Source organism: Girardinichthys multiradiatus, chromosome 15 (genome assembly GCF_021462225.1).
Source record: "Girardinichthys multiradiatus isolate DD_20200921_A chromosome 15, DD_fGirMul_XY1, whole genome shotgun sequence".
Taxonomy (NCBI): domain Eukaryota; kingdom Metazoa; phylum Chordata; class Actinopteri; order Cyprinodontiformes; family Goodeidae; genus Girardinichthys; species Girardinichthys multiradiatus.
The window spans coordinates 13,208,595-13,234,497 of NC_061808.1; the positions used below are offsets into that span (position 1 = coordinate 13,208,595).

The following is a 25,903-nucleotide window of genomic DNA, read 5'->3' on the forward strand; positions in this document are numbered from 1 at the left end:
TGCCACATCTTCCACTAAATGATAAAGCCACTTCAAGCTGCGGAGTCCAAGCTGAAACATACACGTTCAAGTGTTTATAGACCCAAAACGGCTTTTCTTTATTGTTTTCACTTGAAGCAACTCAGGATCACTGAGTTGTTTTTTCATCAAACCGCCGCAAGTTGACGCGCAAGTTAAGCTGCCTGGAACATCATAAAGTGGGAATGTGCAACTGAATAAAGTGGACTGTCTTCCAACAGAAAGACCAAAAGGCAGACCTGTAAAAAGGTAAGTTTTAGTTGTTTAATGTTTTATTTGTTAACTGTAAAGTCCAACGTGTCTCAGTCTGGATTGTTGGACTGCTGATGCAAGCCAATACCCGACAGAGGAGGGTGTTACAGACGGACTACACCCATTTCTGGACTCGCACACATCTCACACACTCTCAAAAGTTGATTCAGACACTATGGAAATATGTCACAGCTACACAACACATTTCTAGACTAATTTTTAATGTAGCGATATAACGAAAATGGTTTGAATAGAATACACAATATCACAAAAGAAGTCATTTTTAATGCATTTGAGAAGGCTATTATTTTGGGTTCACTATCTCCACCCCTTCTTTCGCCAATTTACAAATGACTGTAACAACCTACTATTACCTGTATATGCTGCTCTGTGTTCACCCAGCTTCATATTAGGACATAATAAAAGTGATGTGCTCTTCACTAAATTCTATCATCATTAACTTAAAGCAGTCGTTTTCTGAATGACTTTATCCATCCCTGGTCTTGAATAGCAAGCATTGCCCAGTCTTTTTCCTACAGAATTGCTTTAATGCTCGGGTGACCCATTTTTGGCCAAGCTTCAGCTTCATACCTTGGTATACGGAAGAGTTCATGGTCAACTCCAAAGTGCCCATGTTGTTGGGCTGCAACACAAGCCCAAAGGTGTTTGGCAAATATGCAGCTACTCACTCTGAACCAACATATCTTTTTTGGTCATATCTGTCCCGAAGACATGTCGTTCATCCAGATGTAGCTTTGCATACCTAAGTTGTGCTGTGATCCTCTTTTTCGAAAGAAGAGTTTATTTCCAGGCATCCCTTTCCAAACAAGCCGCACTTGTTAAATATAATATTTCTGACTAAAATTATGGTCTTGACATTGTTTGGAAATTGACTTACATAACCCTTTCCAGATACTTCTCTAAGGTAATTGCTGATGTCTTTTCACATTTGTTAACACACACCTGCATGTTCCAGATCAGCAAGCTGCCATAATAGAGTTGGTCACACTTCCTGATGATCTTTTAATCGGTACATTTGATTAGCAGAACCTGGCTGCCAATTTCCTTCGTAAATCCAACGGAAACAGGAAGGTTGTGGATAATTTTTCAAACACATCTGTTTCACTTTGGTTTACATTTTCTTTAATAAATACTGAGAGTGTACAATTTTTGTGCTTTTGTACACTTGGTGCTGGATAGGTAATAATGAATAATATTTAATGATGTCATAATTTGTAAAACCCTACACCTGAAAAAAGTACTTTTTTCAAACTATGATTGTTTGTGTCATGTTTAACACAAAGGTTGTATGAGTAACATGTTGGTCTGAGTTCATTCTTTCTTACATTTCACTAAATAAGTCAGATTTATTAATTAACATTTCAGCTTTTCAAATTAAATCTTGCTTAAAATTTTGACTTTTACAAAATAAAAATAAAGTTTTATTCACTTATAAGTTTAATTCTGATCAATACCATTGCAAAAAATACACACCAAATATACACTTCAGATGTAACATTTCAAAACAACACTTGCAGAAAAACATGTCCTAATGTTCTCTATCGTAGCTTTACTATTCTGTTGCCTTGACTACTGGTGTGTGTCAGGGGACATCATCCTGATCTGCTGCCTGATTTTCACTGACACGAGTTAAGAGAAGCAGGGCTGGAAGCGAGAATTTTCCAGAAGCTCAGTTTTCTCAATCTCTTCCTCATGTTGAGACTCCTCACCCACTTCCTGCAGTGTTGACTGTAGTAGTCAGAAATATTTAAAGATGCACTTTTGCTCTTCCAGATAAACATCAATAACATATGATCAGTGCTCCAGATTATTTATTTAATTTTTTTAGTCTTCTAAAAATTGTCAAAAAGTTTTGTCTAAGCCCATTGTCTAAAGACGTTGGTCCTAGTTCATAAATAAAAACAGTTTAAGATTTTTGCAAATTAATTTTGTCAGCTAATTCGAAATGGTTAAGATTGAAAAAATAAGATGTGTTGTTTCAATATTTATGATTAGGATGTAAGCTGTGAGTTTTGAATGACTGGAACAGGGTAAAGAACAATGTTGCCATAACAAAAAGTAATGACAAATGATCCAGCAAGATCACTACACTCTGCTAAAGTTCACTTTTACATGTAATCCTGCGAAGCAGTGGCTCAAACTAACAACCTTTTTTGAGCTACAGGCACCTGACATGTCAAATCCACATTTTTATTTCTGCACTTGTTGATCTGAGAAGGATGGAGAATATCAAGCTTGTTATGACCATAAAACCCACCATCTGTGAATGTTTGGGGTTGTATTACTGTACATAGCATTGGTAACTTTCCCATTCTGTACAGGTTTTGCAGTCAAATATATGGCTCCTTTTAAAAGCATTCATACACCATGAACTTTTTAACATTTTGTTCAACTTCAATGTGTTTTACTGGGGTTTTGTGTAATTACTGACAAAAAGAAGTGGATAAAGGTAGAGTTGAAGGAAAAGGATACATACTGTAGTCTTCACTTTATTTTGAAAATAAAAATATGAAAAGTGTGGTGTGCATTTGTCTTCAGTTGTGTTGAAAGGGGAACCTGTGCCCTAGTCTCAAGTCTCTTGCAGCCCCCTGCAGCTTTTCATCCAGGACTGCCTTATATTCAGCTCCATCCATCCCTAAATAAACTTTGACTATCTTTCGTGTTCCTGCTGAGGAACAGCATCACCACAGCATGATGCTTCCACCATCTTGTTTCATGCTGGTGATGATGTCTCAAGTCTCCCCAGCTTCTAACAGATTTATTGTCCAGGATTTCCTTATATTTAGATCCGTCCATCTTTAAATCAATCCTGACCACCTTTTGTTTTGCTACTAAGGAACAGCATCCCCACTGCATGATAGTGCCACCACCCTGTTTCACAGTGAAGATGATATGTTCAGGGTGACCTGCAGTTAGTTTTGTGTTTCACACAGCTTTTGGCATGTAGACCAAAATGCAAAATTTTGATCTCATCAGACCAGAGCACTCTCTTTCTCAAGTTTGCTGTGTCCTTATGGCAAACTGTAAACAGGACTATTTTTGGCTTTCTTCTTGCCACTCTTCCATAAAGACTGGAAATTTGCAGTGCAGGTAGTTGTCCTACCTGAGCTGTGGATCTATGGAGTTCCTCCCATGAAGAGATACATGGGAGGAATGCTTCTCTTACTAATGTTAATGAGATTAAATTACACACAGGTGGACTATAATTACAAATTAGGTGACATTTGAAGCCAATTGGTTGCACTGGGTTTAATTTAGGATTATCAGAATAAAAGCGGGTGAATGCATATACATATCCACTTTTAGATTTTAAAAGTAGCAAAATGTGAAAATGTTTAAGGGGTGTGAATACTTAAAGCAGATCCCTTTAAGGATAAGTCCTGCCAATAATGCCAAATTACACAGCACATTGTGGTAAGATGGTCCAAGTGGCCTACTTACAGCTCAGACATTTTACCCACTGAAAACAATTAAAGCATTATGAAACAACAGGAACAATGAAGAGCAGATTTGTTTGAAAATTAAAAAGGCCATTTATCTTCTAAGCTCCAAAACACTCAGAGGTGTTATTTATAAATACAGTAAATCATATTTGACTGTTTATAACATTAAAATCACTGTTTATCTCTCCTTTTAGGTCTTTTTTGCTATTCTTGTTGTGCATAAAGCACTGGAACACCGTTTAAAGCAGGCAATAAGGTGAACACAGCAATGAAAAATGGCCATGGGCTTACAGAAAGCCTCCAACAGCCTTGTGAGGGGGGGGGGGTAACTGCTCTGGACCTTGTGTTAAACAGTCTCATTAGGCAGGGTAAACCAATGGAAATAGTGGACCATGCAGACCAGAGATGGCTGTGGGGGTTGGGGACAGGGAGGGAGATTGTTGCTGTGTAATTGAGGAAAATTGCAAACATAGAATGTAGAAAGGGAATCTCGAGGGGCTGCTGTGTATCAAGCACCCGTCACATACTCTGAACGTCCAGTTTTCCATGATAGGAAGTGCATGATTTTAACTGCAAAAGGAGGACTTGAGGACAATGTTTGTATTTGTTAACGATATGAATAGATTGGTACATTTTACTTCATAATCAAAAACAGAGTAACATATGTCAAGTTAAAGACGAAAGGAAAGACCCATCACTGCAGGAGGGTTAAAAAACAAGCCAGAATTTAGAATAATCTATTGAGCTGTTTAGCTAGCAGTATTTTTGCTACAGTACACCCCTTTTCAATGAGTATGTCCTCTGAGAAGTTAATGTTTAATTTCCGAGCTTGGTATCTATCTGTAAAACACTTCTCTTTTCCAGCTTAAACCCTGCTGGGTTTCATGTGGTTTTGTATGTTTGAGGGGATAAATAGTAACGCCCATATTTATGTCTGTTTCTGCTCAGCCTGCACACTGAGCTGTCTTGGAAAAGTCCACTCTCTTCCGCTTCCTCATCCTGTTACATGTTCGAGAGGAAGCCGTACAGTCAGGCCTGCAGGCTAGTGTGTTATTTATACTGCAGCCTAGATAACAGCAAACCAACAGAAATGATATTATGTTCTCAATTAAGATTCATTTAGTCAGTCTTGACTTTCACTTGACTTAATGCTAAGTTTGATTAGATACTAGAAATGGTTCACATATCTGATCGTTTTAAAGTGTTCAATCAGTTTTAACTGAAACAATAGACAGAGACTTTGCTTCAAACAGGAACTGTGGTTTTAAATATTTGAAATACGAACAAATTACCTGAGATGTTAAAATAATAAGCAACAAAGATGAGTTTTACATCTTTTGCTTTTTGTTTTACCAAAGTCTTCCTAAAGGAGAAGTGCAATGGAGAAAATGTTTGTGAACTTCCATCATCAACTGTTTGGTTTATACCAAACATGTCTTCTGCTCTGGTGTCTAAATAATAAAATTTGAGACTAATTTATCTAATATCCAATTTTTCTTTGGGAGGAAACTATTCCTCCAGTGTCTGATTTTTGACATTTTAACATACATATGGTGGGTGTCCTAATTTATTCCTAATTCCTAATTTATTGCATTTTTTTATTAGATTTCTTTGGTTGTAATTGTTTGGTTTTATTACTTGAATTCATTCACTTGAATCAGACGACTGTATGCTGTGTTTCATTTACCTCTGAAGTCAGAATTTGCATCTGGGAATCACATCAAATTCAACCTAACTGGGTTATTTCCCATCTTTGAAAACAAGCAAAATATGCTATTCGATATGCATGGTGAGCAGGCTAATTGCTGTTAGCTTTACAAAGCTAATAACTGCATTTCTCTGTATTTTGCACTTTCAAACATGGTCTCATCATGTTCACTTTCAGAGATTTTACATTCAGAAAAATGTAAATAGATACAAATCAACAAAAGTGTAAATAAACTCAGCTTCCACTAAGTTTTATATGGAAGGGGGCCATATTGAATTTTGAGGTCAGAGTTGGTAAGAGGCCACAGACTTTCACAGTGGGAACTCCTAATTCTAGGGATCTTTCTGTTGATGATTCCAAATTGGAAGATGGAAGCTTCAACTTGAGTGCAAAAATGAAAGTACGCCATATGCCTAAAACAATCATGTTCTGCCAATGGATAATAAAGTTTTCTTCTTTTTCTGAAATAATACAACAAACTATAAAAAGTCCAAGTTCTGCTGTATTACTTTTTTTAAATATTAATTTATGATATGTAGAGAATTCATCGAGTCATTCACTGAGGTGGTGTTTGTTATACAAGGCCAGCGCTATAGACTGGATTTTTACACCTCACAGTGTTGTGGTTTTTTGCTGTTATTCATTGAACACATCTAAATTAATTCCTGCTTCTTTCCTTCCTTAGAGGTAACATTTTTTAGCCTAACCACTAACATTTCAAAACCACTACATTTTAAATGCTACTTATGATAATTCCATGTATTTATAGAAGTACTTCCTCCAGATCGGAGATCTTTTGCTTCGAGGAGGGTTTAGGTGTCTTAATACTAAGTTATGGCAGGATGGAGCAGGAGATAAATATACCGACTGAGGCCATGCTACGGAAGTAAAATAGTCTCATTAGAATCAGACATTTTTTAGACATTGAATTTATAACACTGAATTTTTATCCTGTGCAATTATGTATGTGATTTTTTTTGTACTTAAAATTTGCCAGCAAAAATTCACCTGCAAGAATTCGCCTGAAAAAATTCACCTGCAAACATTCGCCTGAAAAAATTTGCCTACAAAGATTCGCCTGAAAAAATTTGGCTGCAAAACTTTGCCTGCAAATGTGTTGACCTTCTGATGACTCAAGCCAAAGCAACCAGCACTTGATCGAGTCGAGCGTCTTCTAGCCAATCACATTACGCTTATCTGATCACTTGACACACCATTGCCTTGGGCAGAGGCGAGTCTCTTAACAGTTTGCTGGATTGTGGCTTAATGAAGATCAGTGACAAGATTCAAATGTGTGTTAATTACCTGGCGTTTTGTAATAATATATTTTTGGCAGAAAAATCTCATCACTGATCTTCATTAAGCCACAATCCAGCAAACCTTTAAGAGACTCGCCTCTGCCCAAGGCAATGGTGTGTCACGTGATCACATAAGCGTAATCTGATTGGCTAAAGATTGCTGATTGCTTTGGCTTGAGTCACCAGAAGGTCAACACATTGCAGGCAAATTTTTGCAGACATATTTTTTCAGGTGAGTTTCTGCAGGTGAATTTCTACAGGTGAATTTCTGCAGGTGAATTTTTGCAGGTGAATTTCTGCACGTGAATTTTTGCAGCTGAATTTCTGCAGGTGAATTTCTGCAGGTGAATCTTTGCAGGCGAATTTCTGCGGGTGAATTTTTGCAGGCGAATTTCTGCAGGCGAATTTCTGCGGGTGAATTTTTGCAGGCGAATTTCTGCGGGTGAATTTTTGCAGCCGAATTTCTGCAGGCGAATTTCTGCGGGTGAATTTTTGCAGGCGAATTTCTGCAGGCAAATTTCTGCAGGTGGATTTTTGCAGGCAAATTTCTGCTGGCGGATTTCTGCAGGTGAATTTCTGCAGGTGAATTTTTTCAGGCAAATTCTTGCAGGTGAATTTTTGCCGGCAAATTTTATGTACAAAAACAAATTCACATACATACAGGCAAATTTTTGCAGACATATTTTTTCAGGTGAGTTTCTGCAGGTGAATTTTTGCAGGCGAATTTCTGCAGGCGAATTTCTGCAGGTGGATTTTTGCAGGCAAATTTCTGCTGTCGGATTTCTGCAGGTGAATTTCTGCAGGTGAATTTTTTCAGGCAAATTCTTGCAGGTGAATTTTTGCCGGCAAATTTTATGTACAAAAAAAAATTCACATACATAATTGCACAGGATAAGAATTCACTTTTATGAATTCAATGTCTAAAAAATGTCTGATTCTAATGAGACTATTTTACTTCCATACCCCGTCGGAGAAATGGGGGTATATTGTGGTAAATAGAAATGTGCGGAGCTGTAAAGTGAGGCTCTTATTTTACCTGTCCTGTCAATTCTACCAGGATCTACACATACACTTTACAAAATGTGGTCGTATCAGAACCGACACATATAGCTGATAGACTTGGACAGGACTTGAATTTGAATGCTATTTGATCCTTAAATTTAGACCTATGTAACACATTTGACTTGTGAGCTACACATGATCCTGTGTGTTAACTTTCTATTTGAGGTAATTTGTTAGTTATGTGTCCTGATGTATGATATGGCCTAAAACCTAGATAGATTTAAAGCTAGCTGAGAGTGAATCTGTTTTAAAAAGGGAAGTGAATGTGACTAGGTGGAAAGGAGGACGCTTTCTCAGAACAAACACTAATCAGGGTATATACTGTAAAAACCAGTGTATATGGACAGGTGTAAGATGTTCACTGAACGATAATATTGAGTATTAAAACCCTAACCTTTAAAGGTGACTTTGAAACCGCTCGTTTTCTAGAAAAAATAAAACATTCATTTATAACCAAAAAAACGGCTGAACGTTTTTTTTTTTGCATTTGAAATGTTTGTAGAAGCACTAGAGACCCAAATGGAAGTAAAAACATAATCAAAAAGTGAATTTTGCCTAATAGGTCCCCTTTAAAAACTTTGGTACACATTGATAGCAGTAACCAGCCAATGCTTAATGTTAACATAGTAAGACTGGAAACTGTGACAGCAGCTTTGAAAAATTAAGTAAGAAGTAGGGTATGGAGGAAGGTTTTGGAAAAAACACTCAGTGCTGTGCAGCTATGCTTATCTATTTCTTTTCCATTCATGAGCCTTTGCTACATTGTTAAGATATTCAATCACTGGCTATTTCTCACATCTGCTTTTTTCGTCGCATTGTGACTGATTCATAAAACTGCAGGAAATTAAACCTGCGAAACAATTAAAAGAAATGACAGCATCTGTGTGCATTCAGATTCACACTGGCTTCATCTGTTCTTCTCCGAAAATAATCCGTCTGTTGGCAGCAAAGGGCGGAGCGATTGGATCTAATACCTTTCACCAAAAAAATTCATTAGAGGGACTAGAAAGGAGTGGAGGTGTTACACAGAAGGGTTATTATGTAATAGAACCTCTGGTACTAGGAAAGCAACTCATACTGTTTGGCTAGAAATAGTTTCTCTTCTATGTGTCATACTTTTTCCATTCTTCCCTCTTCCCTACACCCACACACCCCTGTTTTCCATCCTTCCCACTCACACTTAAAGAGATACAAGTAAAAGATTAGCTCAGTTTTATCCATTTTTGCCTCCACACTTGGAAATGCCGTTTGCTTTGATTTTATTTGGTGGTCTGACAGTTTCATGCTTTGCTAAGCTGATGTGTCTTTATTGCTTTTTCGATCTGGAAAACTTACTTTCTTTTATCTGGGAACAATCAGTGCCTTCAAATACTATTAGTATTGAACCTTTTTGCCATTTCAGCCACGAACCTCAATGTATTTATTGGGATTTTATTTAAAGGACCAATACATAGTAGAGTATTATTATGAAGCAGAAAGGAAACTATACAACAATCTTTGGAAATTAAAATTTGAAAAGTGTGGCATGCTTTTGTATTTACCCTGTCTTACGCTAATACCCGTAAATAAAATGCCATTAGAAGTCCTGCTTGCAGTTTGCAGCAAGTCATATAAGGGACATGTAGTTGAAAAGGTGTTCTAATTTAAATACAAAGCAAAACTGGAAGAAAATGTGTCAGAGGATAAGCAAGGCTTGAGGCCCTGGCGGAGGCACAGGTTCACCTTCTAACAAGAAAACAACTTTAAACATACAGTCAAAGATAAAATGGATGTTCCTGTGTAAGAATACTAATAAAATACATACTAATCTGCCTTCACCTATTTTTCTCACCATATTTCTTAATGTGTTTGCTTATCAAAACAAATCTCTATGTCTGCATCCTCATGCAGGGTGTCACGTTTAAAAATTAGATTTTATTCCGGATGTGCAGTGTTAATGCATCTTATCAGATAACCAATCATGAATATCCCTGCATTCATGAATAAACTGGTTTTGCAGAGTATACCGTAACCATGGTAGCTGAATTCAGACAAACTGCAGAAACCAGAGGTGAGTAGGCCCAGGTGGCCAGATGCTTTTTCGCCGGCGTTTGTGTCTGTTTTTTATTCAGTAAATAAATTCCTCCTGCTTGATTAAAATTAGATTACCCATTTTCCTAGGATGGAGGGGATTGTTTTCGAGGTGAATGTCTGGTTTTCTACAGCAGTCTGTGTCAGCCTGACCTTTTACAAAGTTGCTTTATCAAGAATTACAATGCCCCCCAGGATACTTGTCCCCTTTCCAATGCAGGGCAGGGTTGATGAATTTACCTCAACCATAAACAAACATACACATTCCCAATAACAATATTGTTGATATCTCTAGTGTTGGTTTTCTCCCACAGCTTGACTGACTGAGAAGAATCTCCAGCTTATGTTTGAGAATGAAACACTGTTGAAAACTGAGAAGAATAATTGATCCAATGAATAATTTATGAAATTCACACAAGGCTGTTAATGAGGTTTGTTGGTGCCCTGCAGGAGCAAAGGAAGCAGAGCAGTCTTTGGCGTGGGGAGCAACAGTGCAGGTTGAGTAGAGATAGCGAGAAGAGAAGGTCGAAACGCCAGCTCGGCTGTCTGCCTTCAAGTGCTGCATAATGGGGAAACAGAACAGTAAGCTGCGGCCTGAGGTCCTGAACGACCTGAGGGAGAACACGGAGTTCACAGACCACGAGCTCCAGGAGTGGTACCGTGGCTTCCTGAAGGACTGTCCCACTGGCCACCTGACTGTGGAAGAGTTCAAGAAGATCTACGCAAACTTCTTCCCTTATGGAGACGCCTCAAAGTTTGCAGAGCACGTATTTCGCACCTTCGACACAAATGGTGACGCCACCATTGACTTTCGGGAGTTCATCATAGCACTGAGTGTGACGTCGCGTGGGGGACTGGAGCAGAAGCTGCGCTGGGCCTTCAGCATGTACGATCTGGACGGGAACGGTTACATCAGTCGAGCGGAAATGCTGGAGATAGTTCAGGTGAGGATAACGTGTACTGCGTTATAATTGATTCTCTCTTATGCATGTAGGCTTCCTGTGATGTATTTACTCTTCCAGCATGATATGCTGAGCAGATTGCAGGAGCATATCAGTGTTGGCTCAGTTTGTTGAGTTTGCTGATACAAATGAATGTGGAAAAAACAAAACAACTGAACCCCAGAGCTGCTTTAGTACTACAGGAGTCTAGTACTGTATATGAGGCTACTTCTATGTGTAAGCAGAGAATCCTCTGCTTACACATTCAAGCAGCCACAACTGTAATACACATTTTCAGAGTGATTTACTGTGAGTGGGACTGCAGTAGATTTAGTTCTGTGAGCCGCAGAAAACAGGTTGAAGCAACAGTACTTGTAAGATTCATCTCAGATAACAACAGATATTTTTCATTTACATTTACAGCAACACATAAATAATCAAAAAGATCCTTGTGTGCAAAACTGCAATCAAAATTATGTTAATTTATAGGCAATTTACAAGATGGTGTCATCAGTAATGAAGATGCCAGAGGATGAGTCGACACCAGAGAAAAGGACGGATAAGATCTTTAGGCAGATGGACATTGACAATGACGGTAAGACTGATGTGATGTAAATGGACTGAACTTATATAGCACTTTTCCAGTCATACAGACCACTCAAAGCACTTTACACTAGAGCCACATTCACCCAATCCCACTCACTAACGCTCACACACCGATAGGCAACTTGAGGTTAAGTGCCTTGCCCAGGGGCACATCAACATATGGCAGGAGGAAGCTGGAATCAAACCCTCAACCTTCTGATTGCAAGACAACTACTCTTCCTACTGAGCCACAGTCTGTGTTTTGTCTATCAAGCACATACATATTACTTTAATTGATATATTATTGATATATTTTCCTTATTGGAACTAAATTTTTTGGTTCAAAAGAAGGGTACACATATCCTTTTCACACACACCAGAATACATGGCACACAGGCTGCCATAGATAAAAGCTTAAAACGTGACCTGAATAAAAGATTTTGCTGAATTTAATCAGTCTTACTTTGGGCTTTAAGCCTTTTGTGTTACCAAGCTGCTTAGAAAACAGTACAGCATTCAAAACAACATCTTTGTTGTTATCACTTTAATATTTTAATACATTTAAATGCCCCAAATCCAAAAATTCAGTGGTGTGAAAAATTATATGCTCCCTTACAAATTTATTTTCTTTTTTATACCATTTAAATGTATATATCAAAAATATAAAACAAAGATATTCTGAGCAATTACAAAAAGCAAGTTTAAAATTATCCAATTTAATAAGGGAAATAAGCTGCAAACTATACAAAAACAAGCTCTACAAAACTGTGCCACCAGTGGCGGCAACAGTGGCCGTCAAGCATTTCTGATAACTGGGAATGACAGTTTTATATCACTGTGGAGTTATTTGGGCCCACTTTTCTTTGCAGAATTGTTTTAATTTAGCCACATTTTAGAGTTTTTCTGCAAGCAGTTGGTGTGGATGGCTGTTTACCCTGATAAAGGAAATAGTTACTTAAACACCGTTTGTTGCATTTACTCAAATTCAAGCTCAAGGCAACTGGAAAGACAGGTGAAAGTTGCTGAAGAGTGACCATCTCCCAAATATAACGCTGGTCTAGAAGATACCTAACATGTTGTCACACCAAAGATGAACTAACTTCTGCTCCAGCTCTAGTTTTGACACAGACTTGTAATTTTGATTTGCACAAGCATGTGTCACCATGTTTCTTCAAACAACTTGTGTCACCAGAATAAAAGTGAGTGGGCAATATGTTGAACTGCAATTATCATCACAATTACAATATATGCTGTATCACAAAAGCAAATTCCTGTTTGGATGCAATATTTGGTATGCCTTCATAATTCAAGGGCCATGCATTTGTGCTTTGCATGCCAGTTGGATAGGATTTCACTGATGCTGAAGACATTTAAATGGCCATGTTGTAGAATTTAGCCACTCAGATCCGATAGGTTAGGGAAACATATTGCTAATACTTATTTCTCCACCAAATCAGTTTGAGCTTTACTCGTCAGAATTTACTTACACTATAGTATTGTGGGGAATGGACGGGAGGTCAAGATACTGATACCTAATCAGTCTGCAGCTGCAGGAAAACACTTTATTGCTCATTTGGTTTAGATACGGAGAAGAAGAATGAGCCACTTAGTGTTTGCTTAACATCCAGGATGATTGTTTGCAGAGAGCAGTTATTGATTTATTGTGATCTAAAGACATTACCTGAAGTTTTGTAATGAAAGAGGATAAATGAAAAGCAAAACCCACAGAAAAATAAAGCATCTTCTTACCTGAACTTTATGCTCACAAACAGCTGAGCTCCCCCTTGGGCTGGCTATCTGTATTAGCTGCAACATGAACTTTGCTCATGCTTCCGATTTATCCCTCCCCTTAAATCCAAGTTTCCAGTTGTTCTATAATTCTGGAGCAAGAAGTGTTTCCAACATAGAGGAAATAAGGAGAAGTTTGTCCCCCCCCTACAGGTATTTACTTCAACAGATCTCACCCACATTTTCTGCATGAATGATCTTTGAAGTAAAAGTCCTCACACCCTTTTTTTCTGTTACACATAAGCAGGCCTATCTTGCCAATAAAAAATTGCCACTAAAAAAAAACCTTTTCTATCCACAGCCTCAAGAAGGTTCCATCATAGATGCAACATCATCATTCACATATAACAGTAGCTTCCTGTTTTGTTGGGTATGACTCATAAGGCTCTTTTAGTTTTTTAGAAAGTACTTCTTCATACTGGCTCAAAAGCAGGTTGAAGGAAAAAGTACTCCACACAACACTGAAAACTTTGTGAGTAAAAGCAAGAGACACCTGGAAGGGAGGTCTTAGTATTGTGGATGGGTTTGTCATGTTTTTAACGGACCAAAGCTCAGACTCTTTGAGGTTGTTAGAATTTTAGAAAACCGACAGATAATAAAGATTACATGAATAACAGTGCAGAGAGCCACTTGGTTTTGAAAAGGCTGATAGTTTTCTAAACCACCTATGCCTGAGCACCTACACTACATGGTGTAATGTCTTAAAGCATTTTCTTTAGTATTTATTTGTTTTGCAAGTTTTACCCAACACAGACACAAGTTTAACTGGCATACCTGATTAAAATGTGTAAAAAGTAGGGATTTAACAGTACATGTATTAATGCACACCTGTACCAAAGAAATACAGCATTGTTTTATACCCGAACACACGTAGAATATTTATGTGTGGAACTAAATGCACAATGCATCATTCTGTTGGGCAATTTTAAAAAGTGACACCAAAACAAAACTCCCAGCTATCACTAAACTCTGCTATTTGGGTACATAACGATTTTTCATGCAGCTACAGTGGAGAAAAAAGAGTGGACCAACCAAAACTTTAAGTCAGCGTAGGCATCTTTCATCAGCAATAAAGCATTTAGCTCGCTCTGCATTTAACTGAATTACTCAACTGAAACAACTTCAAGCTAAATGTAAACAACAAAGATACTGGATAAAAATAATCTGAAGTCCCTGTAGCATCCAATCAGCCCAAGCTCTGTGCATCATAAATGCAAGCCAGAAGAATCTGTTGACAAGAGGGGATTTTCCCAGCAGCTGTCCATGCTGCATTCAGGTACAGCTGGGACACCAGTGTGTCGAAATATCAAAACAACTCTAAAGTGATTTAAACACGTTTTATTCTCAAATATGGGAGCAGTCTTATTTTAAAAATTCTAAACATCTACATTGGACAATTTTTTATGATTATATTGTTGTATCCAGGCATTGGCTGTGCCTGCTTATACTACTTTATTCATTGAAAAAAAAAATCCCTTTTAAGTATTAGAACATAATGACATCAAATTAATAAAAAAAAAAAACGTCATTGTTCATTGTTTACTGCTGACCGAAGTAAAAAAAAACATTTTACTTTTTATTAATTGAAGCATACCGAAAACATACCAAACTGTGATTTTAAAACCCAAATATGTACCAAACCGTGATTTTTATGTACCGTTACACTGCTAGTAAGAAGCCTTAAACATAAATGAATCTTTTATTGCAGTTGCATAATCTCAAACTGAATAATGTAGAAAATTCTATCGTTCTTTCTGCATTGCCATTGTTAGCTACGGTGGAGAGTCTGTAGGCTTCTTCCAAAGGGATGTTGCTAGTTGTGCCTTAAATCATTAGTTTTACATACAAATCTGATTTATTCTACTAGTAAACTGATAGCTTGATAGTAATCCAAAACATACAGTAGATGAAGACACAGGACTTTGGATGATCTAAGGCAATGGTTCAGTTGGGGGCAGGACCTTGTTTGGGTCTTGTTGGGTAAAACATTACCCAAATTACCTAAATTACAAGGATATATTTATGCTCTCAGTCAGATGACAATACATAATATATGACTGTTGATGTGGGCTGCATGGTGGTGCAGTTGATAGCACTGTTGCCTTCCAGCAAGAAGGTCCTGGGTTCAATTCCCAGCTGAGTGTCTTTCTGCATGGAGTTTGTATGCTCTCCCTGTGCATGTGTGCATTCTCTCTGGGTACTCTGGCTTCCTCCCACAGTCCAAAGATATGCCTGTTAGGTTTATTGGGCTCTCTAAATTTCCCTTAGGTGTGTGCATGGTTGTTTGTGTGTTGCCTGTGATGGACTGATGACCTGTCCAGGGTGTACCTGCTTCTTGCCCATAGACTGCTGGAGATAGGTACCAGCTTCCCTGCAACCCACTATGGAATAAGAGGTATAGAAATGATTGATTGTCTTGTCATTATTTTCTAAATTAGTTAGTAGAAATGCTTGTACCCTCAGCCAGTAGTAGGGGTCATCTGTAGCTTCCACTGTTATTTTGTAGGTCGGAAGCTGATGTTTGGTATCCACTGATCTGGAGAGATTTTGCAAATGGTCAAACATTGTTTGCCAAACCTGAACCTTGTGAAATGTTATGGATTAAACAATCTGTCCTACTGGTAAAATAGGGATGCAAATAATTGTGAACAACTTTTTCTTATATTTAACCCCCCCTATACATTTAATTACATTTCTTTTATGTTTAATTTATTACAAGAAACGATTGTGTTCTTTTTCTTTTCAGTGTTGGATTAGGTTGAAGGCTTTTTTCACATCATTACCAACAAATTTGTCGTCTTCTATATACAATTCAATTGTGTAACTTAACAACCTGTTAGGTATTATTTAGTCAACTCAGAGGTAAGAACGATACAGTCATAGTTACTTGTGACAAGGGTAGCCCACTTTGCAGTGAAACTACAAAGTTTTGACACCCTATCTCTTTATTTATATGCACAGTTCAACAGACAGTTCAGACAGGGTGTGTGTGTGTGAGACGGAAAGGAGGCTGGTTCACACAGAGATAACAATGATCTCACACACACAGGGAGGAAGGCATAGTGCAGGTGCCTTGCAACCCAAGGTTTTTACATGAGTGATAACAAGTTTTTGCACCCATCCAACAGTCCCTCCTTTTATCACAAGTAAAAACATTTAATATAAAAACGAGTAAGAAAAATACTTTGTATGAGCGAAAACCCACGGACGGTAAACAGATTATATTTTGTGGGAAATACTCATACGGCCCCGCCGCCCTCGGCGACCATTAAAAGTTAAATGTTGATTAATACTTGAAATCATAAAAATAAAATAATGATACTTGAAATCATAAAAATAAAATAATGATACTTGAAATCATAAAAATAAAAGAATGATACTTGAAATCATAAAAATAAAAGAATAATACTTGAAATCATAAAAATAAAAGAATAATACTTGAAATCATAAAAATAAAAGAATAATACTTGAAATCATAAAAATAAAAGAATACTTGAAATCATAAAAATAAAAGAATAATACTTGAAATCATAAAAATAAAAGAATAATACTTGAAATCATAAAAATAAAAGAATAATACTTGAAATCATAAAAATAAAAGAATTAAAAAATCTGCCCTGTTTATGTCATCATTGTACTTTTTCTCATTTCACTTAAGCAACAACTTCTTTCGATTTTCTGCTGTAAGGTCATTTTATGAAATACAATGTATGAGTACACTCAGGCTTTTGATGTGATTTATTTACAACATGTCATCATAATCGTCCCCTTCATTTTCGTGCATTTCTACCTAGTTCAGTGTTGCATATGCCACCATGAACAATACCAGAAATTCTGTAGGAATGGATGTGCGTCATGTTCTTCCGTCAGTGTTCTGAGATGGGTCCCGTCTGATGTCCATCTCTTCTGGTTCGGTATCACCTCCTGTGGATCCTGCTTTAGATAGAGAAAGAGTCCTGCTACCAGAATTAAGCTCAGGCTTATCAGTCCTGTCCACATGTTACAGAGAGCCATTTTATAATTGGGCGCAGATCAGCTGTTTTCTTCACCGGTTTGAGACGCTGGGCCATCTTTGAACCCGGACTTCCTCTGCTACCCCGTCGGTTGGTTTGGCTCCTGTAACGGCAAAACTGGCTTACAGTGGCTTTTATGGATCCAGGAAGGCCTCTCTGCTATTTTCAGAACTGTGGGCGTTGTCAGGAGTATTTGAAACGGCCCTTTCCACCAAGGAGTGCTCCAATCCTTCCGGTGGAGTGTCTTAATCAGGACCAGGTCTCCAGGCCTCATTCTGTGGGATAGGAGCAGAGATTATCGGCAGACCACTGGACATTTGTTCTTCTTTTGTCTGCAACATTTTATTCATCCACTCAGCTAATGAAGGTTCCTGTTGTGCTTTCTCTATTTCATTCATGTCAGAGGGCAGAGAAAACGGTCTGCCATGTACTATTTCTTTGAGAATACAAATTCACATCAGCAACTTGGTGTCACGTGATCTCAGACTCAGAATATAGTGGGTGGAGTTATACAATGATGTACAGTAGGTGGCAAATGGAGTAAGACCAGTTTGATTTGGAGTTATTCTCATCCATAATTTAACCAGGGATAGGCATTCGGGTCATGGCCTCCCTGTTTCTTCCATTGTTTTCCTTAATCTTTAACTGAAACCCTAATGCATTAGAACTTAGATCTATTAATTTATTTACAAAATGAGTTCCATTATCTGACCTTATAATCTGTGGGATACCATATGTGGGGAAGAAATGTGTCACTAGGTTCATCTATTACAACTAGGCAATATTTCTTCCCCCGTGTTTGCAACAAATTATGCATGATCTGCAAAAATGATTTGAATAGTCAGAAATATTTATAGTGTAGCATTAATGCTTTACCAGATGTGACATATTCCCCCCTTGACACATGGGTCTTCCCAATGTGTCACTGTAGCCGCTGTGTTGTATAACTTTTTTGGGAGGATTGGTTTATCTTCTATCTGATAGATGTCATCTTTTTTCTGTGCTCCTCTCTTTAGCCAGGCCTTTATTTCTGTCTTGGGTGCTGACTGTTGGGCGTCTTTCAGCACGTCTGTGTCTATAAATAGCAGATCTGACATTTTCTCTTTAATAGGTTGAAATGAGTTAGTTCTGTCCCTGATGATGTTTTAAAACCTCTATTTTGCCAAATCTTAGCATGGTGATGTACTGATCCGAAAACATATTGGCTGTCTGTGTATATAGTAAGTATTTGTCCCTCATGTAATTCACATGCTCTTACTACAGCATATAATTCTGCTGTTTGGGCTGAGCATGTATTGGGTAGAGATTTAGCTTCTATTATCCTATCGATGGTTGTTACTGCATAACCAACTCTATTCTTTCCATATTCATCTTTAGATGCTGAGCCATCTACAAACACAACACATGAATCTGGTATAAGGGTTTGAGAAATGTCTTGTCTGGGTTTTGTGTCTTCTTCAACTTTTGCTTTATAAGAATGTGGTTTTCCATCTTCTGCAGTAGGTATTAGAGTACTTGGATTTAAAGGGCACATCTTTTTAGAGTTATGTTTGGCTGTGATAATAATAGTGATGTCAGTGTGATATGTCTTGCATGTAGCGTCAGGTGCTTCTCTTAATATTCCTGACTTCAACATATCTTGTATTACTGGCTTAGTATCTTCTTCAGCTTCTGGCTTTAAGGGGTATTGGCGGACTAATGGCCTTTTTTCAGATATTAGTTTTAACCTTGTATGGTGGGAACCCCTTTATAAGCCCTACATCAGTTGATGATTGGGACCACAGTTCAGGTGGGACAGCAGCTAGGGCAGGATGCATGTTGCTCTCAGCTAAGCCCTGTATTTGTCCCTCTGCCTCATCTAAATGTATCCTTGGATGGACTTTGACTGTCCACGCCAGAGTGAGCTTCCAGATTCCTGTATTAGGATCTACCTTTGACAGTGTCAGTGCTGTTCCTGCAGAGGTTTAAAGCCTCTGTTTTTCCAAATTCTTATTATTCTTTTTTATCATATATTATAAAGTAAGTCCTTATTACATTTAAAAATGAGATCACTATTTTTGGTAATTGCTATTATTATAAATAATGCTTGGTTTAGTTCTTATTAAAAATAAAAATAAAAACTCACTCACTGATGAACACAAAAAATGAAGGGCATATTATATCTTATAATCTTAGTTTATCTTACCCAGTTTTATAGATACAACATACAGTTTCAGTCAGCTTTGTATTTAGTTCAAGTAACTAAAGTTTGTTTCAATTAACTAAAGTTTTCTCTATTTCAGTCCAGTCCAGTAATTCTGTTAAGGTTTATTTCATCTTATGTTAAGTTTGAGTCTAATTCAATCATTTTGAACCTGACTGGAAAAAGTCTAAACATCTGTTAAAATCTTTTTGTTTTACCATAGAGAACTGACCTAATATTATTATGGTATGTTGAGGACTCTAATTTTTACATAACATGAAACAGACATTTATTTCACAAAAACAGAAAGTCAAACACAGACATTTGGCCACATGAAAGTTTAAATAACCTGTTTGTAAAAGAATTAGGAAAAATTCAAGACGGGTCTATGAGCTTTCTTATGGTTATCAGTATTTTCAATACAGATAGAACCTTTGCCATCTTTAAATGATTTTTTGAAAAAGATTCTGGAAACCTTATTAAGATATAAATTTGGCAAAGATCATCAGAACATCAGACCTTTATTAGCGCTTTTAAGGTCCCTCAAAGATGCATTACAATGAAATCAGTCATTCCCATTCACACACATTCACACACTACTTACTTATTTCTCTGTCAGAGTAATTTGTATTTGCAAAAATTTGAACATAATTTGACTTCTATTATTCTTAAAATGCACATTGTTTCCTCATAACCCCTTTTGTTTCCACTAGGTCTGTTTTGAACGCTTCAATTCTTTTTTTTTTTTTATTCACCAAGAATCAATAAGGTGGTCTTAGTGGGTCCACCTTAAAGGTGTTGTCTGTTGGGTGTCATGTTATCATTGCCAGGTCAGTGAGGTTCATAAGTCAGTCAGAACCTTGGTCATTTGGTCTGTGCACATAATGTTTCATAGATCCAGCCTATGATTAGTCAGCAAAACTTCCACCTATAGGAGAAAAAATGATTGTTAATGAATGAGCTGCATTTCCTAGGAACACTGTCTTCCTTCTGGATGAGCATCACCTGTTGAAAAACTTTCATCATTGTTTGTTTCACATATTCAATCAGATCTTTATATTATACCAGTAGGTGAAGTTGTTAGTATCTCATGTAGACTGACATATACTGTTGCATTTGGAGAGGATCTCAGATTAAATAAACATAGTTAGAGCTTCAATCCAAGTTCATTTTGTGTCTGCAGACTTAGCCAATTTTTCTTTTCTTTCTTTTTTTTTTATACATAAAGAGCAAGATTCAAAACATTTTCAAAAGGCAGATTGTGGCAGAATGTAGACAAAACTGCTTATTGATTGACAAAATAACATTCAAGCACACAATCACCATATTAAAAGGCTCTACTTCTAGAGAATCACTAAACTTCTGAGGTCCGGTTTTGGCCCGCGGACCTTGAGTTTGACACATGCAGGGTAGAGTTACAATTTTTTTTTTTTCAGACCTTTCAGCAGAGACAGGCTTAGTTTTATCTTTGTTTTCAGGCAGCTGCATCTCTTTGTCAAGGTCGTTTCACAGAGCTGAAATTTAACTTCTCTCAAAGAGGAAAAATCAAGAATGCACACAATCTGAGCCAAATATGGAATTATTTCCCTGTAAAATGAATCTTTTGCATTTTATCATGATATTGTTGGTAGTATAACACCATAGAATTATTTTTAAAGCACCTGTTTCTCACTAATGCTTGCCTACAAAATCTTTTACTCTCAGATTACTTCTTTAACAACATTCTGTTCTCTCTTCTCTAGTCATTGTTCACTGGGTTGTCCAGTTGGACAGTTTCCATGTTGTCCACATTGTCACCTCCTCTTTTAACTTCTTTTACCACGTCCTCTAAAACCATCTCTTAGTCTTTATAATCTAACCTGGGATGGGTGGCGGTCCGCCCCCCCCCCCTTTATTTGTTTTCAGTTAAGCTGAAAGTTTTTTCCTGTGCTTTTCTTAAGGCCTCAGTATTATGGCTATGTCAGTTAAAAGCTGCTCTTATTGTTGTTTTTTTAATTCATCTTTTTGTTTTAATCTGTTTATCAACTGTGTGCACTCAGGGACTGAAAAGTCCCCTTTGAAATTATAATCTGGCAAGGTTTTTTATTGTCTCTTGAATCTTTTGAATGCATAAACTCCAGTTTAAGATCCCCGTGTAGTTTTAGGATTTCAGTGATAATTAAGTTACCTGAAAATCCGTATTTTTATGCCATCGTGTACATATTTCTGTTAAATCAGAGCTTTTTCTCTGTTCTTTCCCATTGTTCTTTGTTATTTTTCTCTTTTTAGTTTTCATTATTGCTAATTTTAGATCCCCTTGTAATTTTAAGACATCCTTTGTATCTAATTTGCCCAAAAACCCATGTTTTTTATTTTTTATTCCATCTATGACAGATCATACCTGCTCCTTTTACATAGTTCTCCATAAACTTTACCTCCCATTCTAAGTCAATTAGTTTACTTTGTTTCTTCCCCATTATGTTTTATGTTAGTTTAATTATAGTATAAATGTCCCAGATAAAAGGTCACTGGCATGAGACTTTAAGGAGAGGACATTAACACGGCCTTCTACTGCGACTAATACGCAGCGGTGTTAATTTTCTGGAATGAAATCCGACCTGAATCTCCAAAGTCACCAGTACGTAGTTTTAATCTGGGCAAAAGAAAACACAGGACTAGCAGAATCCTGCTGATTCTATTAAAATGCTTAGTCCTCCAAACACACACAACACAGTCACACAGTTAGTTTCAGGTACCTTGTAATTGTTCTAAGTTAACTTGGTGTTATTTTATGAGCTCAATTTACTCCGTTCTTTTTACTTTTATAGCGCTTATTCTATTCCCACGCAGGGGAATAACCCTTAGTCGTTTTATTTGGCCCCCTTCTTGGCGGGGCCCTACCTTAATTTGTCACTATTCCTTTCACGGTGGAATAAAACCATCCCAATGCAGCGTCCTTACCGGCGACGCACTACCAACGACTTTTAAGTACTTTTCTTCTTTTATTTATATAGCGCTTACTCTATTCCCTCTCAGGGGAATAATCCTCAGTCGTTTTCTTTAATCCCCTTCACGGCGGAATTGTACCAAATTTGTCACTATCCCTTTCACGGTGGAATAAAACCATTCGAATGCAGCGTCCTTACCGGCGACGCACTACCAACGACTGTTAAGTACTTTTCCTATGAACTGTATTTTAAAACTGTCTCACCTCGGAGTTGACTTCTTGGTGACTCTTTGGACCCTGTGAGAGTCACCCCGCGCAGAGGAAGGCAATAACCCACTGGCCAGGTGTGAATTCACACACACCGGGACTTTCAGCCACTCCGGCTAATGGAGGCTGTGCAGCGGTGCTTCGCTCGACGTCAGGCTTCCCCCACGGATCCCAGAGTCACTGTTAAAGCAAAGAGAAATAAGGTTATTGAATTACTCCGGCTCGAAGGACCAATAAATGTTAGGTATTATTTAGTCAACTCAGAGGTAAGAACGATACAGTCATAGTTACTTGTGACAAGGGTAGCCCACTTTGCAGTGAAACTACAAAGTTTTGACACCCTATCTCTTTATTTATATGCACAGTTCAACAGACAGTTCAGACAGGGTGTGTGTGTGTGAGACGGAAAGGAGGCTGGTTCACACAGAGATAACAATGATCTCACACACACAGGGAGGAAGGCATAGTGCAGGTGCCTTGCAACCCAAGGTTTTTACATGAGTGATAACAAGTTTTTGCACCCATCCAACACAACCCCAACAGAAGAATGACAAGACAAAAACATGTTTAATTATATAATAAAACATGTTGGTCAGAGGGCCCGGCGGCAATGTAGCTTACCACGGTCAGTGTGTGAATGGGTGGATGACTGATTGTCGTGTAAAGCCTGGACTTAATAAGGCACTATACAAGTACAGGTCATTTACCATTTAAGAAAACATCATTTCTGATATTTTTTAAAGTTTAAATGAGTTAGAGTTAAATCTATTTTGAAATTGTTTGGAAAGAAATTAGTTATGTAACAGCAAATGCACAACAGTGCCTTCTGTGACTTGTTCTTTGAAGAGCTTTTGTGGATTTTTACAGGTACTCTTAAGTGGGGCAGCAACAATTATGTTGCTACACAAACCCTTAGACTGAAAGATCAGATGCTGTGTCCAGCTGGTTGGAGGACTCATATCACGCTCTGTTCCTGCTAATTGCACCTTTTGTTTTTATTTTTGCTCTGCAGGTAGATTGTCTTTGGAGGAATTCATTAAAGGTGCCAAGAGCGACCCGTCCATCGTCAGACTGCTGCAGTCAGATCAGGGAACCTCTCATCAGTTTTGAGGACATGCAGAGAAAACTACTCTGCTGCATGAGGATAGCAACATAAATCCAGCTTCATACTGTTCCTTAACCCCCCCCCCCCCCCCAAATCCCTTTCAGCTAACACTTGCTTACATTGATGTACCCCTTAAAAATGCATCTTCTCTCTGGAGCTTTGAGTTAAAAGTAATCTGTGCTTTACCCAAAACTATTCCCTCTTTAGCCGTTTCAGTTAAACGTGCCATATCTTAAGTTTATGTGGACTGGATTCAAAGCTTAGTGTTACAGTTATCATATTACAAATAAAAGGAAACTAATTAAATGACTAGTATTTGATTCAGCTGTGGTTTATGTGTTAGGATGTTAACAGAAGCTTAAAAAGTATTTTTGAATAAGTTCTGTATGCCTTGATATAGCATTGGCTCAGTTATGTGTATTTTTTGATGTTGTGAGTATACTGTATGTGCATAAGAAGGCAGGGACTGATTGTTTTTATTCATTTTTTTTATTTTTGTAACAAAAATGTCCTTTTGTTTTCACACAATTGAAATAAAGTCGTGTAAGAAAATCTACACAAGAAGTCCCACAGATCCCCCCCCCTTGTCCTGGACACAGATGATGCAAACCCACCCAGATTCTTTTACTGGCTTTAAAAAAAAAATAAAAAAGGGGGAAAACACGTTACATCAGGTTGAAGTTCACATCTTAAAATAGGTGCTTACAGCCAGCTGAAGAGGGGAGAAATGTTTGAAAAAGACTTCTCGCCCCTCCTCTTCAGCTGCCGGCAGCTATATAAATATTCAGCAGGTTTGTGAAAATGAGTTCACATCAGGGACAAACACACGCACCCACACACTCCCCTAACTCCTGCCCCTGTGTGACAGATAAGATGGTGTGAAAAACTGCAGGTGTCTCTCGTGCGCCATTTCTGGAGTATTTCAGTAACTGGCCGACGTGGCCTCCCATTTGTCCACAGGAAAGGGAAGGCAGGGGACACATAGGACCAGACGAGACCAAATCCAAGCAAGTCTCGGTCAGATCCTTACGCTGCTCGGATTTATAACTCTTCTTTCCCAAGGTCCTCATCGAGGTCTACATCACTGAGGTCGTATTCTTCCTCCACAGGAAGCTAAACAGAGAAAATTAAGAAGGAATGTTATAATAGAGATGCTTTATAGCAGAGGTCCCCAAAATGACGGACTGTGGTCCAGATCTGGAGTGCGTTTAGAGTATGACACTTTTATATGAACAGCCTTTCTAGATTTTACGCTCCTCATGGCATTAACCGGGCCACCAGTTTGTTTCCAGACAGGAGCGAAGCAGAAACGGATAAACTCCCTCTAGGGACATTTACATTTTCCCTTTGTGAAGCGTTTAAAACCAGCTTGTCCCATATGTTCAGCAACAGCAAGGGCCATTAGAAGAATGACTATAATAATAAATTAGAGCAGATACAAATGATAAAACAAACATGCAGAGGGTGCATCACTGCAGCAACTTTGTCATTGTTGAGCTACATAAAAAAAAAACAAGAAATATTTTCATTTTTAATAAATCTAGTCACATTATAGTCCATTAATTATTCTACATGATTTTTTCCTAAAACAAAAAAAAATTGATTTGTATCTTTTTAATAAAAGTTAGCACTAATTTTGTACCACAAAATAAAGTGTGACCAAAGGTTTGCACTTTACACGTAGAAGTCGTACTTTAAAGTGCAACGTTAAACATTGCAAAAGATAAAATTAAACATTTAAGGAAACCAAAAAAAAAAAAAAAAAGACACTGGCCTCATTTAAAGTGTTAAATTGGAGACCAAACAAATAAACTAAACTGGGATTAAAGCGGGATAACTTAAAATTTGTTCGGTGGATAAAGTTGATTATTAAACGATGACAGAGATAATTAGCCAGGCAAATGTAGCAGAACAAAATTAAATAAACTATGTTAATCTTTAAATCGGAACCCACTGAGCTTCGTCTACACTTCATGCATGGCAGTTGTGGTTCCTATAATATCCAAACGCCATTTATTGCTACCCAACTTGAAGTTCTCCCAAACTACCAATCCGACTTATTTAACAGGGAAGCAGGCGCTTTATCTGTCAACTCTGGTTTGAAACTGTATCTCAGACAAAGCCATCCAATGACTAACCAAACACGACTGATGGTGCATTCTGCAGAAATGGGACCCCCAACACAGTAATATGAATAAAAACTGAATTGTGCTAAAAGCATTTA

The 25,903-nt window shown here is 37.7% G+C and overlaps 2 protein-coding genes across 2 annotated transcripts in view; one reads left to right on the forward strand and one right to left on the reverse strand.

The window, feature by feature from the left end:
- hpcal1 (hippocalcin-like 1) lies at positions 1–24,235 on the forward strand. The gene is made up of 4 exons (XM_047388222.1): positions 1–267; positions 10,323–10,816; positions 11,303–11,408; positions 23,587–24,235. Exons 2-4 carry the CDS (start codon positions 10,439–10,441, stop codon positions 23,682–23,684), a joined length of 582 nt encoding a protein of 193 aa, XP_047244178.1. The 5' UTR covers positions 1–267; positions 10,323–10,438; the 3' UTR covers positions 23,685–24,235.
- Positions 24,150–25,903, reverse strand: part of pdia6 (protein disulfide isomerase family A, member 6) — a 10,658-nt gene continuing 8,904 nt past the window's right edge. Inside the window, exon 13 of the mRNA XM_047388221.1 lies at positions 24,150–24,792. Coding sequence (XP_047244177.1) covers positions 24,721–24,792 — 72 coding nt within the window. The 3' untranslated portion in view covers positions 24,150–24,720. The remainder of the gene's footprint in view (positions 24,793–25,903) is intronic.